At 37.1% G+C, this 17,887-nt stretch overlaps 2 protein-coding genes across 5 annotated transcripts; one reads left to right on the top strand and one right to left on the bottom strand.

The window, feature by feature from the left end:
• Positions 1–156: 156 nt before the first annotated feature.
• LOC115766396 (protein FAM98B) lies at positions 157–876 on the bottom strand. Its single transcript, XM_030710310.1, has 2 exons — positions 767–876; positions 157–673 (listed from the first exon to the last, which is right to left on the bottom strand). Exons 1-2 carry the CDS (start codon positions 834–836, stop codon positions 303–305), a joined length of 441 nt encoding a protein of 146 aa, XP_030566170.1. The 5' UTR covers positions 837–876; the 3' UTR covers positions 157–302.
• Positions 877–3,712: 2,836 nt separating this feature from the next.
• On the top strand, positions 3,713–16,646 carry LOC115766388 (neprilysin-3). 4 transcript variants are annotated; one of them, XM_030710295.1, is made up of 9 exons: positions 3,713–3,835; positions 10,363–10,479; positions 12,107–12,263; positions 12,337–12,457; positions 13,064–13,378; positions 13,457–13,951; positions 15,126–15,955; positions 16,030–16,172; positions 16,237–16,646. In XM_030710295.1, the coding sequence occupies exons 2-9, from the start codon at positions 10,363–10,365 to the stop codon at positions 16,411–16,413; spliced, it is 2,355 nt and encodes a 784-aa protein (XP_030566155.1). In that variant the 5' UTR covers positions 3,713–3,835; the 3' UTR covers positions 16,414–16,646. The 4 variants fall into 4 exon arrangements, with proteins under 4 accessions (XP_030566155.1, XP_030566154.1, XP_030566153.1 ...); XM_030710294.1 differs by lacking the exon at positions 3,713–3,835 and adding an exon at positions 4,491–4,556; XM_030710293.1 differs by lacking the exon at positions 3,713–3,835 and adding an exon at positions 8,260–8,569.
• Positions 16,647–17,887: the final 1,241 nt, after the last annotated feature.

Raw genomic sequence — 17,887 nt, forward strand, 5'->3', positions numbered from 1 at the left:
ACAAATACATTGCTATATGTGTCTGAGAGCATAATATTAAAACGTCTTATCGCAATGCCATGTGATGCCGGGTTATTTTTTACCCGATGTTTACATAAGACATTGTAGGTTATTTGTGCATCTGAGAGCAGGGAAATAAGATAATACCGGAAATGCTTAAAATGTATCCAATAAACGCATTTTTATTGCTCACTTCACATTTTGGTATCTCATTTCTATAAATAACGCTTATAAATAACAAAAAAAAAAGGGTTAACAATATACTTATTATAAAAAAAAATGAGTCAAAATTATAAGAGGCTTTAAGATCTCGCCACCAGCAGAGCCAGCGACAGAGCCACGCCCACAGAGGCTACAGCAGCGCCAGCACTCGATCTATATCCATAGTTGTTCGGATAGCCGGGCGGTGGGGGCACGGGCTGGCCGCCCATGCCGCCATTATAGGAATAGGGTCGTCCATGCTCGTCGGTGCCGCTGACATAGTAGCCACCATTGCCGCCGACGCCGCCGTAGGGGCCACGCGAATCGATGCCCGCATAACCGTAGCTGTACTGTGGATCTGTACTGCCCAGGCTGCCCGGCGGATGCATGCCGCCCGCCTGCGCGTTTGACCAGGCGCCGGTGCCCGCACTATTGCCAGCATTCCAGTTAACGCTACCGCTCTGGGCATTCACTATGTGGAACAGAAGATTCGAATGGTTCACATGTCAACACAATTTTCGGGCACTGATAATCCACATTTCGGGGCAGTGGCATCGAGACTTACCCGCCGCCGCCAGGTAAGCGATTGCACATATCCAAATCACAACAAAACTCCGACGATCGGTTAAAGACATGTTTATGGTCTGGCCAACTAGCTGCAACTAATTCGCTGGCGGCATCACGTCAACGGTTTTAAACTGGTTCCCAAGCAGCGCACTACCCACGTTTATATCTTCAGCCCCCACTCCCCCCGCTTGGGGCGACCACTCCAGCTTGTTTTTTAAGCGCTCGAACTGCGACTGCAAATGTTTTTGTGGTGTCAGCGAGTCAGCATTGTTGTTGTCATTGTTGTTGTTGCTTATAATTGTTTAGTGGCTCATTGTTGTGCCCTTACGGCGGGTATAATCGAATTGTTACGGCGCTTCAATTGATCATATGATCAAATTAAACTTGTAAGCGTCCAATCATTCAATATGTCTAAATGAAAGATATAGATATAGATATAGATATAGATATAGATATAGATATAGATATAGATATAGATATAGATATAGATATAGATATAGATATAGATATAGATATAGATATAGATATAGATATAGATATAGATATAGATATAGATATAGATATAGATATAGATAGATAGATATAGATATAGATATAGATATAGATATAGATATAGATATAGATATAGATATAGATATAGATATAGATATAGATATAGATATAGATATAGATATAGATATAGATATAGATATAGATATAGATATAGATATAGATATAGATATAGATATAGATATAGATATAGATATAGATATAGATATAGATATAGATATAGATATAGATATAGATATAGATATGATATAGATATAGATATAGATATAGATATAGATATAGATATAGATATAGATATAGATATAGATATAGATATAGATATAGATATAGATATAGATATAGATATAGATATAGATATAGATATAGATATAGATATAGATATAGATATAGATATAGATATAGATATAGATATAGATATAGATATAGATATAGATATAGATATAGATATAGATATAGATATAGATATAGATATAGATATAGATATAGATATAGATATAGATATAGATATAGATATAGATATAGATATAGATATAGATATAGATATAGATATAGATATAGATATAGATATAGATATAGATATAGATATAGATATAGATATAGATATAGATATAGATATAGATATAGATATAGATATAGATATAGATATAGATATAGATATAGATATAGATATAGATAAAGATATAGATATAGATATAGATATAGATATAGATATAGATATAGATATAGATATAGATATAGATATAGATATAGATATAGATATAGATATAGATATAGATATAGATATAGATATAGATATAGATATAGATATAGATATAGATATAGATATAGATATAGATATAGATATAGATATAGATATAGATATAGATATAGATATAAATATAAATATAAATATAGATATAGATATAGATATAGATATAGATGTAGATGTAGATGTAGATGTAGATGTAGATGTAGATGTAGATGTAGATATAAATATAGATAGATGGTATGAAATCTAAAGTAGGTTCTCTTTCTACAGTACATCAACTAGGGTACGTAATCTTCGGTGTGCCGCGTAAACCGTTATTTCTTGATTATTATTTTTTTTGTTAATTTCATTTTACTTAGTTTTATTTTATTTTTGCAATACAGAACACGCAAATTTGTGTAAGTCGGCTCTGTTGTTGTAATTTGTACGAATTTACGTGAGAGACGCGAGTTTTTTTCCGGTATAGAACACGTTAATTTGCTGGGCTCATTAATGATATGCATGACGAGGCGATGGGCTGCGTATACTATATGGGCCCAGCTGCTGTTGCAGTTCGGCATGTTGAGCTTAGTCGAAAACAACAGCGGCAATCAGATGCGTATTTCATATAAGGCTGATAAATATGGCGGCTATATATGAATAAGAATGCGCACATATGCTTCAGTATACAATAAAGAAAAACAAATAAAGAGCAGCAACAACAACTGCAGAGCATTACTTTTACTTTTATTTTCGGATCGGGCAGCGACTTGTTAACACATTTCGTTTATTATACGGCCCGGAGACTTCGGGCTGAGACTCTCCAGAGACAATGCAATCGCGTTGTATTGTGGAGAAGTCGCATTGACAATGGCAAATATTTGCGGCTTTGCTCACTTGCAACAATTGTCGAATCACGAATATTGTTTGCTTTCCACGTGCGCTGTTGTTGTTACAGGTATTACATCAAATTCAGGTGAAACGACGTCATAAATAGGTCAAGCCATATGCTAACAGCTACAAATTCGCAGCGAGGTTACAACTGCCCACAGCCACCCATCCCCCCAATCGCACACAATATACATACAGTCCGGGAAATGGGAAAAATCTAAGCTCAAATGATTAAAACATTTTTGCAATATAAAAGAATAAGTTCTTAAGACTAATATAATATGATATATATGTTAATAATGTATAATGATATATAAATTTCTTAAATACGTTAAGCAATAAACAAATTATTTCTGTGCATCCAAAACAAGCATATTTTGCATTAAGTCTAAGAATAACACAACAAATTTATCTTGAGGATAAGACGTGCTCAAAAAGGTCAAGGAAATTTGAAGTTTCTTGCGGAAAATAACGCACTTTTGGAAAAATAATGAAGGAACGTATTATAATTTCTTTCATTTATTTTAAGATAGTTTCAGACAAAGAATTGTGTATTTTAAAGTATTAAAGTATTTATTAAAATAATTGTTTGTCTGCAAATGCTTAAAAGGAATAATATTTTTAATATGATTCATAAATATATTAATAGAAACTGTTTCTATTCTTTTTTTGTGTTTCGAGCGCATCTGAGATACATAAAACAAGAGGCGCCACCTGGCGTGCAGATTGAAGTTGCAGATATGGCAACGCTGGCAGAGTGGCCACTTCTGTGTTTACTGCAACTGCGCAGTAGCAACGCACTGTGAAGAACCGAACTGGTAATCAGAAACCCCAAAATGGCCATCCTCCAGTGGGGCAGGTCCACCCCAACCACACAGACATTGCTGGAACTCGGCAAGGGTAAGTCAGCTATGCTGTGTGTTTGCCTGTGTGTGTGTGTGTGTGTGTTTGACTGTGAGTGTGTGCGTGTGTTTTGGGTTTAACTACACTTTTTTGTTTTGCTTTCTCTTTGTGTTTACAGCCGTTTTTCCAGCAGCAGCTTTTAGCTTTTTACATCGTCGACTCTCGCCGTATGAATTTGATGAGCGTGCGTGTGCGTGCGGGTGTGTGTGTGTGCGCGTGTGTGTGAGTTTATTGTTTGCGAATGTTTGCGTGTGTATTTGTATCGGTTGGTTTTCGCTTTTCGCTTTTCGGTTTGATAGTGACATTGCTCGGCTCGGCCAGCCGCTAACTTGGCTTTTGGAGGCTTCAGTCGCCTGGATCTGGTGGTGGAATTTCAGTTGCAGCCCAAGCGCCAGCAGCGCCAGCCAAAACAATAAGCATTTTTTTTTACTATTTCGGCTGCCAATTGAAAAATTATAAACAAATGTGGCACACATAAAATAAACATCAATTGCCAGTGGCTGCAGGGCCAAAAAATAAGAATATAACAAAGTTAAATAAATAAAATAGTGATAATTTAAATACGAGAAAATAACGCACAAATAAAATAATTTAGGCTAATATATTCCAACTAAAAACAATTCAAAGCAAAAAAAAAAAAAAATAAACGAAAGGCAGCAACAGCAAAAGAAAAAATTCATTGCATCTATTCAGGCGCATAAGGAAAATGAGCGCAAAGGTAGGCCAAGAGCGCGCGTCGCTCTCTCTCTGTATGTGCCTCTATGTGTAAGTGTGTGTGTGCGTGTTTGTGCGTGTGTGCCTCTGTCTGTTCGTGTTCTGCTTGTGTGTGTTTTGCGCTTAGGTTTATCGCAATATCAACATTGCTGTAGGCCGTTGCTTGGTGCCGCTTTTGTCTGACAATTGCGCAAATGAATTTGCAGTTAATGAACATTTTAATTGGCTTCCCAATTTAATTAGCGTTGCGTATGCCACGCCCCCAACTGCCAGCCCCCTCGCCACCTTTTAGAATTTGCTCTTGTTAGGTATACATAAATTGCATGGCCTGCAATGTGAATTATTGGGCTTGTAGCCTTCTGAGCTCAAGACATATGTCTAACATATGTCAGACAAGCCTTCAAAAGAGCTAGATATAGTGAGCGATAGAGAGAGAGAGCGAAGAGTGAGAGAGAGAGTGGTAGAGAGACTGAGAGGGGGGGGGGGGGGGGGGGGCTGTGTGCGAGCGAGAGCGCGCCTGTGGGAGAGCAGCATTGTTTGTGTGTATGTCCTGCGTTTACATTTATATGATATGAACCAAAGTCAACTTATGATACCCTTGCAGAGGCTTATCTGTAAGCAAGCCTCTTTATGAGCACGGTACTTTGTCCGCATCATAAAGCTGCTATACGAATTATCGGTCGTATAGCTGCTATTGGAATTATCGGTCAGAAATTTAGATCAACTTTATTGTTTTTCAAACTATTTGGACTAAGCTTAACAATTACGAGCTTCACTATTCTCTTAGCATATGTACAAAGCCGTATAAAATCGGTCTTCTATATAATATATTTGCCATTGAGACGCATGATTCAGAAATACATTTTGTGTATAAAAGCACTTCTATGTCAATTATCTGGTAGGGTATTTAATATTCGTTGTGCCGTCGATTGCTGTTCGTTCGTTTTGAAATGCAATTTAGCGCATGAACAGCGGCTGCTGTGGTAGGAATTGCATTTAAAATCCTATTCAGTCACTTGAACATTGACCTGCCCCCCCCGCCAACGTTCACTACCTTACCCCTACCCAGGCGACTGTCTACCCAACTACCCAACTACGCAACTAACCAGACCAGGAACCAGCTCCAATTATAACTCATATAAATGCGTAGTTGCGTGTGCACAAGTGCATGCCATATAATAAAGTGCGCAGTTTGCCATACTTTTGGCTTTTATTAGTTTATCTATTAAATGCGCTTTGAAAACTTTAAGGTATACTTTAATATATAGAGACTATTAAATTTCAGCTTGACATTGTTTAAAGTTGAACTTATTTGATTGTAATGGAAGAAGTTAAAGGATATTTGATAGAGAATCTAGTGAAGCTGCCTGTTTTTCAATATTTCTAGAACTTTTAAAAAAAAAACATTTCACATTTATCTCATTTTGATATTCACCGATTGCCTATAAATAGAAATGCGATTTCTGAAAATGTTTGCGATTCTATCTGAAATAGTTTTTGTACGGCAAACATAATATTTGAGTGAAAGTAGGTCTGGAAATAGGTATACGTACATATATATATATATATATATATATATATGTGTATACATAGATTGAAGATCAAAGCCCAAGACTTAAGAACTTGATGTCTGCATTTATTAAAATAGCTTTTTTAATGAGCAGTATATAGGGCTTGGCCATAGGTTCTTGAAAAATGTCTACCGCCAGGATAAGATATTGATGGAAAACAAATATAACAAATGTATTCTACCTTATTCAGGCGTTGTGAAAATTCGCAGCAGACGTTTTTCGCACTTGTCAACATATGTCAACCCTCTTGGTGGAAATTGTGTAAAGCTTCCGCTTCATCGAGCACCATGTGAGTTGGGCGAAAATTCAATTGCTAGAACATAAGTTGAGTTTGTCGAAAATTCAACACGTTGGGTTGGAATGGTGAAAATTTGGCTTCAGAAGTTGAATATCAATTCGATTAAGTAAGGAGCAGAGCATTATATTTTGTTCAGCTAAACAGCTGCTTCCGCTGAATATATGCTCTATGTATATGCGTATGTCAATGGCTCAAGATTCGCGAAGATTATAACTTAAATTATTCACTTCCGTTTGCAGACTGTCATTCGCCAGAGTCTGAGTGTCATTTAGTCGCTTTCAAAATTTCAAATTTCTTGTTTGGCAATTTTGATTTAATTTATGTTTACATTCAACAGCGGCATATTTTCTTTCTGCTGTGTTTACGCTATGGGGCATCTCTGCTGCACGTCGATTAGCTTTGGGCAAATATTATCCCCGACAAGGCAGCCCGCCCACATACCCTCCCCGGACTTGGTAGGCACAAGACTAACAAGAAAAGGCGCAAAAAAAAAACTGCGCAACAGTTTTCATATGCGCTGTGTGTGTGTGTGTGTGTTTGTCGGCTGATGGTGATGGTGATTAATGGCATATTGTAAGTCAATACAAAATAAATACAGTAGTTACTGCCAAAGTGATACGAATAGAAACCATTCAAGCATTGACATTATTTTTGGAAGGAATATTCTTTCATCATGTTAGAACTTTTCAAAATACTAAAGTAAAAGCTTCTATTATTTCGTTTTAAAACTCATTCTCATTAATTTATGTCATTCACATGATTTTGATGTTGTATTTAGTAAAATAAATTTACATACATTATAAAATGGTGTCGATTTGTTGAAGACCAAAGGCCTTCGAGCATCGCTCGTTCCCTCTCCCCCGTCTCTCTCTCTCTCTCTCTCTCTCTCTCTCTCTCTCTCTCTCTCTCTTTTTCTCCATCTCTATCTCTGTCTGTCTCTTTCTCCCACTTGGGCTCTAACTCTCTCTCCCAATTACTTCGCTCTTTTATATTGCCTTTCTATGCAGTTCTCATGATCACAAAAAACGCTCACAGGATTTGATATTAGTGTTTATCTGTGTATATAAAAGTGATATGTCAAAATATGTTAGTAAATTATCGTGCCAGCTACTTTAGGTTATTTTTTTGAGAGCTCACTGTCATTCATACTTTGTTGTCCTGGCCACTGTGTACGTGCGAAAAGATAGGAAGCCCGATAGACATATTGTGTACAGACATGCATATATTTGATTATTGAACATATAATTCGAACGCTGTCATTTCGAGCACAGCACACACGCCCACACACCCTCACTAGTCGGGCAACTTATTTGAAATATAATATGCATACAGACGAGTGCTTACTGGGATCGTATGTTCGGGTATTTACATAATATATGTTAAAATATGGTAAAACCAATTGACGCACAACATAAAATAAAAAAAGCTGCTAGCTATTTAATTGTCGGGCAATAATAATTATTATTTTGCATTCTTTTGGTTAGAAAATTCCTACGAATATTTATGCAGTGCCGAGAGAGGGGTGAGAGGGGGACACTGACAGTTACACTCACACACGCTCGCTTACAAAATTGAGTCAATTAATTTGTTTATAGTGCAAAATCATTTGAATGTGAGAAGCGACCCCAAAAGCCTATGAACTCGGTATATTTGAACACACACACAGGCACATGTATATATATATATGCATGTGTATGGTGTTGCTGCGGGTATCGGCATCGCCATCGCCATCGCCATCGCCTTCGCCTTTGCCATTGCCATTGCCATGAGCATCGGTATCGAAGCAGCTCGGTATCGCTGTTCGGCATCGTTCAGTGCACATTCAACGGTCATGGGATGAACATCGGATATCGTGTATACGCGTTATCTCTGGCGCCCCCTCTCTCTCACACACACGCTCTCTTTTTGCCACTCTCTCGCAGACCAAGATCTAGGCGTCTAAAACTGTCTTACGCGCGCCCAGTATTTTAACAATAACTACAACAACAACAACAACAACAGCATCAACAAACAACAACAATCAAAACAACGGCAAATAAACAAATACAAATACCACGAGTTCCGAATTCATACGAATTAATTTTCAATTGTTGGTTTATCTTAGCCGTCGCCTAATTGCTGAAAATGTGGCTCACCGATTGCCGCTCGGTAGGTGTGGGGTATGGGGTGCCTATAGCTAGGTGTGCGTGTGTATGTGTTTGTGTGTATGTGTTGTGTGTGCATGGTTTATGGATATTTGGCTTATCGCTCTTCGAATTCCGATTTATTATGAACAAACATATAGCGATAAAATCGTAAGCAATGTATGTTGTACATGTGTACATATTTATAGTGTATATCATATAAAGAACGTATGCATAGAAAAATATTATTGTTGCAGCCTTGAAACACTTCATTATTTCTATGAATATGTTTATTATGTTAAAAATTATTGTCTAAATTATTATGAATATTATTATTATATTTAGTATTTTTATTATTATAATAATACTAGTAATTATTATTATTAATATTAATATTTTTATTGTTATTATCATTATTATTACAATTATTATTATTATAATTTTTATTATTCCTCCTTTTTCATAATAATTTTTTTCATTATTATTATGATTACTTTTGTTATTTTACATATTATTATTACTTTATTTATAGTTTTATATAGTTTTACACAAACTATGAATGTTTTTGCTTGGTTTTATTATAATTATTTATATTTAAATGGTTTCGCAATCTTATATATATATTTGTTTTTATTAAAGTAATACTCACAAAAGTGATATGGGCACGGATACAAAATACATTATACGAATCGAATTAATAATTTTAAACTTATTTGATGAAAAATATAGATTATAATAAGCAACCTCAATTTTCGCCCCTTCGCACTTCATGAAGTTAAATCTTAGACCATAATTCAAAAACATTTCTGGCCCCTAGGCCCCCTAACAATCATGTGGCGCTGGTTAGCTGATAGCTTAGAGCATTGGATAATAAATAAATTTGACTGTATAAATATTTACGAAACAAAGATGATATTAATATTTGACAAACAGATTGTATGAAATTATTCTTACCAGCACGCCCATTCATTTGACTACACACACACACACATATATGATTATCTTGTCAAGTTGAACTAAAGATCTGTTGCTTTCCTTTTGACATGCAAAACACTTCACACAACAAAGGGTTAAGCTATATACATAACAAATGCCTTATCTGAACAAGGCAGCCGGCTCCTTGTCATGGAAGGGTGCTTGGAAATAAGAGTGGGGTACGGGGCATCAGCCAAACGAAATGTGAGAAAAAGCCCCAGATATACAAGTGCCGGCCGTAGAGGGCATCCGAAAGCTCAACGAAGGCGGACGGGCGCGTGTTTGGTGCAAAAGTCTTGAGAATTTCAAATGATTGTCAGATGTTGTACAATAAATAAACAAATAAGCACTTACATACACCGCTGGCCACTTGGCTAAGGACAGTGTAAACTGTAAGCTTCTAATAAGTTGAAACATATGTATTTGGCTGGGAATTCGGAAACTTTTAAATATATGTGTGCCAGATCATCAGGCACCAAACCCAAAATAACATGTTCGTGGTTCAGTTCAAGGCAGCCTTCTGCTCTCATGAAGTTTGGCAAGCTGGCCTTCCATGCCTAAGCCATGTTTTGGATTAAGCCCTGTGAGAGGCTGTTTTTCTGGCTTCAAACTGACTCAGATTTCAAGCAATAAAAAAATTGTATCTGTATATATGATGTGCATGTTTTGTGTGGATGGCACTTGATGCTCTGATCTCCGATCTGTATAGGCATAACAATGAGAGGTGAGATGAGCCGCTAACAACAACCGACTTAAATAAGGTCGTCTCCGAGTGTAGCCTGTTTTCGAAACTACTGCGGATCATAACTAACAGTCCGGCATTGTATTGTATGCATCTTACAGATGACACGCTACAAACAGACCGAATTCACGGAAGATGATTCAAGTTCAATTGGTGGCATACAGCTGAACGAGGCGACGGGACACACGGGCATGCAGATACGCTATCACACGGCTCGGGTAAGTACAATTACAATACACGTGCCCAGGCGGCAAAAAAAAAAAAAAAAAGAAAATCTACACCAAATACACTCGTACATACGCACACCCATTTGCAGTTTGTGTTGGGCAGAGCGTGTGTCGCTATATGACAATGACCCAAAAAGACGCGCCTGAGATTTGATTAGCTTGAAGGTTACCACGCTTGTGTGTAGTGTATAAGACGCTCATAAATTTTAACTTTTTATTTTTTAATTTCTAAAAGTTCCATTGGGCTTGACAAAAGAGAAAAGGTGACGATAATACACTTTATTTTGAATTCCATTTTAAATTTATAATATCCATGCTCAAAATTAGAATTTATAATTCAAGACATTAGCCCCGATTTGTATTTTAGTTAAGTTCAGGACCCAGCTTTAAAATATCAAGCGTAGCCTTAAAATGCACTAGCACAGACTTCAAACAAAAACTAGCCCAGGATTTAAATCACGATCCTTTTTTTAACCTATAACTATGTTCAACACGAAGCTCAACAAAGCTATTCTGTTTAAGATGACCCATAGAAATATATTAAAACAAGTAAGAGGTTCTAGGGGATACCCTGAATCCTCTTCTTTCAACTTCAAATGCATATATATATTCTATTTTAGAAGCTATATGTCAAGTTTGGTGACTCTAGCTCTTATTATTTACCAAAATTGCCCAAAAAACAGGATATCGATATCGATTTTTATCGATTGCTTGGAAACGGAGTAAGTTAGAGATCCTTGCGTTCATACATACAGACTGACGGACAGACGGACGGACGGACAGACGGACATGGCTAGATCGACTCGGCTATTGATACTGATCAAGAATATATACACTTTATGGGGTCGGAGATGCTTCCTTCTGCCTGTTACATACATTTGGATTTTGCACAAATACAATATACCCTTATACCCATTTTTAATGGGTTCAGGGTATAAAATACTTATTTGCGAAACAGTTAATATTTTTGTACCCTGAACCCATTGAAAATGGGTGAAAGGGATAAAAGGGTTTTGTGCAAATGCATTTAACAGGCAGAAGGAAGCATCTTAGGTCCCATAAGGTACATATATTTTTGATCAGCATCAAAAGCCGATCCATCCATCAATGTCTGTTTACCCGTCCGTCCGTCCATCCGTATGTATGAACGCTTCAATCTAAGATCTCCAATAAGAGCTAGAAATTTGAAATGTTGAACATAGTTCCTGCTAGTGCTCTAGTTTGTTTGGGATAATCGATAACTTGCCCTGTTTCAAAGCTATATAAAATCGATATTGAAGTTCTATATCATGTAGAAGAGCTTACAAAATGTTTACTCTTGCTTTCATATACTAGCTCACAAACTTTAAAATTTGCCTTGCTTTCCCGATAAATACAAATAAAATATTCATTATTATTCGTATTTATTTTATAAGAAACTAATTTAATTTAAATTACCTAAAAAGGTGAGGCTCTCATATTGTCGTCTGCTCTCGACTATACCAATGTTATTTCTTTATCTTTTTAAAATGTGTAAGATTCTGACAAACTGTCTGAAAGCCTTAAAATGGCCTAAAGTAAATATGCCGTAGAGCCGTGGACATTTTATTAAAAGAATATTGATTTTCTTTTTCGACAGGCTACATGGAACTGGCGTTCACGGAATAAAACTGAAAAATGGCTGCTCATTACCACATTTGTCATGGCTATCGTCATCTTAACGCTACTCATCATGGTATTATCGAACAGCGCCGATAACACCAATCATGTGGTACACGTCCAACCGCATAAGAAGGGTAAGTGGAATAAATAAGTGTAGCACGTGAATGGATTACAAAATATATAAATATACGTATGCATGTATTTCAGATTGTGTGGAGGCCAATAAGTTGCCCTGCTTAAACGAGCACTGCATTTTTGCATCAAGTGAGATTCTGAAGTCCATCGATGCCAGTATCGATCCTTGCGATGATTTCTACGGTTATTCATGGTAACGTATGAACATAAGACTGGGATCAAGAAAATGAGAAGAATATCGGACTGCAATCGGGCAATATAAAACAAATGATACCGAATAATTTCTTAGATAGTCCATGCATATTTTTATATATAAATAACAGTTTTCTTATATGGATACTACTCAGTATATCTCTTTGATCCTTTTCCATTTACAAAGGTATTACGTGTCTCAGATTCTTTTGTATCTTGCATTCTATCTCAAAGATACTGTTGCAACTATTATATTATTATTATATTTATTTTTCACTTATTATTTTTCACTAAATCTATTATTAGAATTATACCTCACAAATATTGTTGTATTGTATCTTAAAAATACAATTATATCTCATTGATGACCTAAAAGACCTAAAGATGCCTCTTAGATGCTATTGTATTCCAAAGACCTCTGGTATATTTGAGGACCCGGGCATCATAGAAAATGTACTGGAAAGAAAAATTTATAGCAGATACATAAGTATCTTTGTAGTATACAATAATTTAATTTTCATTTATTAAAGTATTATTGAGAGTTATATTGATTTAAGAAGCTTTTTAATACACAGGCGATAATAGCTTGAATCTTTTTAAATTTCAGCAATCAATGGATCAAAAACAATCCCATACCGGAGGGAAAATCCACTTGGGGTACATTTGGAAAACTGGAGCAGATGAATCAGCTAATTATACGCAACGTTCTGGAGAAGCCAGCCAAAACCTTTAAGTCGGATGCGGAACGCAAGGCGAAAGTCTACTATGAGTCGTGCCTGGATGTGGATGAGCACATGGAGAAACTGGGCGCCCAGCCTATGAACGATTTGCTTAAGCAGATTGGAGGCTGGAATGTAACGCAGAGCGGTTTTAATGTGACCAAATGGAAACTGGGCAACACGCTTAAAATACTACACAACAAGTGAGCACCTCGTATTGCCTAAACTCTGGATGTAGACATTAATTAAATTGTCCATATCATATCTCAAACCCATTTTAGGTACAATTTCAACTGTTTGTTCGGCTGGGCCATTGGTGAGGACGACAAGAACTCCACGCGCCATGTCATACAGATTGACCAGGGCGGCCTGACGCTACCCACCGCTGACTACTATAACAACAAGACGGACATTCACCGCAAGGTGCTCAGCGAGTATATCGAGTACATGACCAAGGTATGCGTGCTGCTCGGCGCCAATGAGACCACTGCTCGCATTCAAATGGAGGCGGTCATCAACTTTGAGAAGAAGATAGCCAACATAACCATACCGATGGAGGATCGACGCAATGAGGAGGCCTTGTACCATCCGATGAAGCTCAAAGATCTGATCAAGCTGGCACCGTTCCTCAATTGGACAGATCACTTTGACAATGCCATGCAAATGGTCAACAGGCGTGTTACTGATGAAGAGATCGTTGTCGTCTATGCGCCCGAGTTCCTCAAGAATCTGTCCAACATCATTATGAGCATGCAGCAAACAGATGCTGGCAAAATGTAAGTCTTCATGAATATTTGATTGAAGGATTGTTCATTGGCGTAGCATAGGGCGACTGTTTGCAGTTGGGCTTGGGCCTTAAATTTAGCATCTGAATTAGCTAGAACAACTATGAAACATTTTTAAGCAAGAAAGAGGTTCTATTCGGGAGCTCCCGACTAGGGGATACCCTGAACCCTCTTCTTCCAACATCAAATGAATATATATATATTCTATTTTCGAAGCTATATGTCAAGTTTGGTGACTCTTTTATTTACCTTCATTATTATTTACCAAAATTTCTTAAAAAACAGGATATCCATATAGATTTTTATCGATTGCTTGGAAACGGAGTAAGTTATCGATTATCGGAAACAAACTCGATCTGCGCAGGCACTAGGAGCACCTACATCTAAAATTTCAAGTCTCTAGCTCTTATAGGTTCTGAAATCTACGACGGACGGACAGACGGACGGACGGACAAATACAATATACAATTATACCCATTTTTAATGGGTTCAGGGTATAAAAAGAGAAAGCTTAGCTTTACGCTCAGAAAGAATTCATAGCATTGCACTCTAATCGAAGCATAGGTACACTCGACTAAAAACAGGCTTAAGATTGTGCGCTGTGTCAATGATACAAATTCAGCTAAATCTAACATCTAATTGGTTGAAGCACGCATTGAAATACTTTGGTAATAACTTTTAATGTAGCTTATTATATTTATATTATTTTGATTCTGATTTTCGTTGCTTGACGCGTTACAATTCGCAACAAGTTATAGCCTCGAAAGATTGATAAGCTTTTACCAGCCTGCGATAGCAGGATAAGACGCTTATTCTTTAAAAATGCTATACAGACAATATGTCCAGCTGAATGTTATCAGTGTTAAGCTGCATAGGCCACCCATTTGGGACATTACTTTGCTCTTCCAAAACTTCGGAATCTGGTTTCGGTATATGTACTATGTATACCATGCCCGGAGCAAGCTGTTTGGAATTCAAATAGTTTCGCCGGTCTTTAAATAAAACAATATATATAAGGAAACTTATAAGTTAAAATCTTTGATACTGCAGCCTGCAGCTGCTGTTGGGTGGTCTACCTTACGACTAGGTTATCTTTTATTCCGAAACGCACAGCTCTATAATTTTTAGTATTACATGTTAAATAATTATGTTGTTGTTTTTGCAGAACGCTGAACAACTATCTAATTTGGCAGGCAGTGCGCACGCTGACCAGCTGCTTATCCAAACCCTTCCGCGATGCCTACAAGGGCGTGCGTAAGGCGCTAATGGGCTCCGATGGCGGAGAGGAGGTGTGGCGTTACTGTGTTTCCGATACAAACAATGTGATTGGGTTTGCAGTGGGCGCCATATTTGTACGCCAGGCATTCCATGGCGTCTCCAAGCCAGCGGCGGAGCAAATGATCGGCGAGATACGCGAAGCCTTTAAACTGAATTTACAGAATCTCAGCTGGGTAGACAAGCAGACCCGTGAGCGCGCCATAGAGAAGGCCAACGAGATCTCAGATATGATTGGCTTCCCGGACTATATACTCGATCCCGTGGAGCTGGACAAGAAATATGTCGAGCTAAATATTACAGCAAACGCGTACTTTGAGAACAATATTCAGGTGGCCATCTACAATCTGAAGAGCAATCTGAAGCGTCTCGATCAGCCGGTAAACAAGACCAATTGGGGCATGACGCCTCAAACGGTGAATGCCTACTACACGCCCACCAAAAACCAGATAGTCTTCCCCGCTGGCATTCTACAGACTCCATTCTTCGACATTAACAATCCCAAGAGCCTGAACTTTGGCGCCATGGGTGTGGTCATGGGCCACGAGCTGACGCATGCTTTCGATGATCAGGGGCGTGAATACGACAAGTTTGGCAATATTAATCACTGGTGGGATGCCAAGAGCATCGACCGCTTCAACAAGAAGGCCGAGTGTATATCCAACCAATACGGTAGCTACAAGCTCAACGGACGCAACCTGAATGGCAAGCAGACTCTGGGTAAGTGTCAGATTCTCCTTATATCCTGGTATATATATGTTGAACGCGCCCACTTATACGACAACTCCGTGCAGGTGAGAATATAGCAGACAATGGCGGCTTAAAGGCGGCCTATCATGCCTATCTGCGCACCAAGCTTGACAAAGATGCGGATATCCTTAAGCTGCCAGGCCTAAATTTGACGCATCCGCAGCTCTTCTTCGTTTCTTTTGCACAGGTGAGTATTTAATGAGTAATGAGGTTTAACGATACGCTATCAAATATGATCTGTTCATGCTTAGGTCTGGTGCTCCAGCACCACAGACGAGACTAATTTGCTGCAAATGGAGAAGGATCCGCATTCGCCATCGCAGTTCCGTGTCATCGGCACGCTGTCCAATATGAAAGAGTTTGCCGATGTATTCCAGTGCAAGCCCGACACACGCATGAATCCGACCAATAAATGCGAAGTCTGGTAAAAACAATAATAACCAATACAGATCTCATAACCTCTGCGAAATACCAAATATAACAAATTCTTAAGCCAAATAATTTATCAAATCGACGCACAAAAACAAAACCAAATGAAAAAAAGAAAAACAACTATTACTCGCGAAAAAAGTGCTATAGACAATTCGTATTCGTTTGATTGTCTAATTAGCTTATAGAGAAGTTCGTTTCAAATGTGTGCTATATGTTTTTGTTGTTGCTAATTTAGATATATACATCATAAATATATATATATATATATATATATATATATATATACGCTTGCAGATTGATATAAATCTATGGGAACACCATAAATTACAAGTCTGTCTAATATATACACATACTTTTGTGTACCCCGCCCTCATTATTGAGGTTATTTTCGATACTAAGGAATGTTTCAGCTATCTGTCTATGCTTAGTTTTGTTTTCCTATCCACCGAAATCCATTACTTCCGTGAGTGGTAAATCATTTACACACAGATTCACTTATCATGTACACTCAACTATAGATTAATTGCATAACTAACGATAGATATAATTACTTAAGTAATTGTAACTGACGCGTGTCAATAATTAAATATTTATCTTTGAAAAGTAGCAACAACATTATCTCGACTAATTACAAACTACAGCAACTTTACAGCTATGAATACGTTAGTAATTGTAATCGTAATCCTTTAGTAATTGTTGTTAGGCAACTTTATACATTTAAAATCTTTCAATTATTAACGTAACTGTTATAGAAATTTTATCTAAAAATTGGAACAGCAAAGTTCCACTCCTTCGCTGCGTTCATCTCGCATTTACAAATTGCTCACATGGGAAAAGCTCAACTAAGCAATTCTATTATATTTTTATCAAAGTGTTTGATTATTATTAAAGAATATTTTTATTAATATTCTAGTCTAGATGAATTTGAAATACTTTTAGCTATTCCAATGATTTGTCAAATGATATTTTGCAAGCTTATATAAACTGTTTCGGCATGCCGAATTTTATTTCAATTGTATTTATTTACTACAAAAAAACGAAAAAAAAAAAACGTCAGTCATTGTGCCTAAGGAAAAGTGAAAAACTATCTGACGATAAACCTATTGCATACTTTTGGGAAACGGGCATTGATCGACTTTAAGCCGCGCCTGTACCAAAGCCGAGACTTAAACAACAGCAAAAACAACAACAAAAACAATTTGGAAAATTGCGAACTACGAAAATGAACGCATTACACGAATTAAATGAAGATAAAAAACTTCGATCGTTTTAAGATATATATATATATGTATATGTATGTAGTAGTTATTAACAATTTGTAACTGTAAACAGCGGATCGGCGTCGAGATCCTCTCTAGATAAACGTGGAACTAGCTATTTGTATAACTATTTATGTTTTTGGTACATTTGTACTGGAACTACTTTGGAATCGGCGAAAGATATAGGCGTAGACAGTGTGTATGCGAGTGA

This window comes from Drosophila novamexicana, unplaced genomic scaffold, assembly GCF_003285875.2.
Source record: "Drosophila novamexicana strain 15010-1031.04,08,12 unplaced genomic scaffold, DnovRS2.1 tig00001151-arrow-arrow-pilon, whole genome shotgun sequence".
In the NCBI taxonomy this organism is placed as follows: domain Eukaryota; kingdom Metazoa; phylum Arthropoda; class Insecta; order Diptera; family Drosophilidae; genus Drosophila; species Drosophila novamexicana.

What these genes read in the sequence shown, in the direction of transcription:
- LOC115766396 (XM_030710310.1), bottom strand. Translation starts at nt 836, where the DNA reads ATGTCTTTAACCGATCGTCGGAGTTTTGTTGTGATTTGGATATGTGCA. An exon ending in CGCTTACCTGGCGGCGGCGG is followed by an intron (nt 674 to 766) that starts GTAAGTCTCGAT and finishes TGTTCCACATAG; the next exon opens with TGAATGCCCAGAGCGGTAGC.
- LOC115766388 (XM_030710293.1), top strand. Translation starts at nt 8,546, where the DNA reads ATGTGGCTCACCGATTGCCGCTCG. An exon ending in TACGCTATCACACGGCTCGG is followed by an intron (nt 10,480 to 12,106) that starts GTAAGTACAATT and finishes CTTTTTCGACAG; the next exon opens with GCTACATGGAACTGGCGTTC. An exon ending in CTTAAAATACTACACAACAA is followed by an intron (nt 13,379 to 13,456) that starts GTGAGCACCTCG and finishes AACCCATTTTAG; the next exon opens with GTACAATTTCAACTGTTTGT.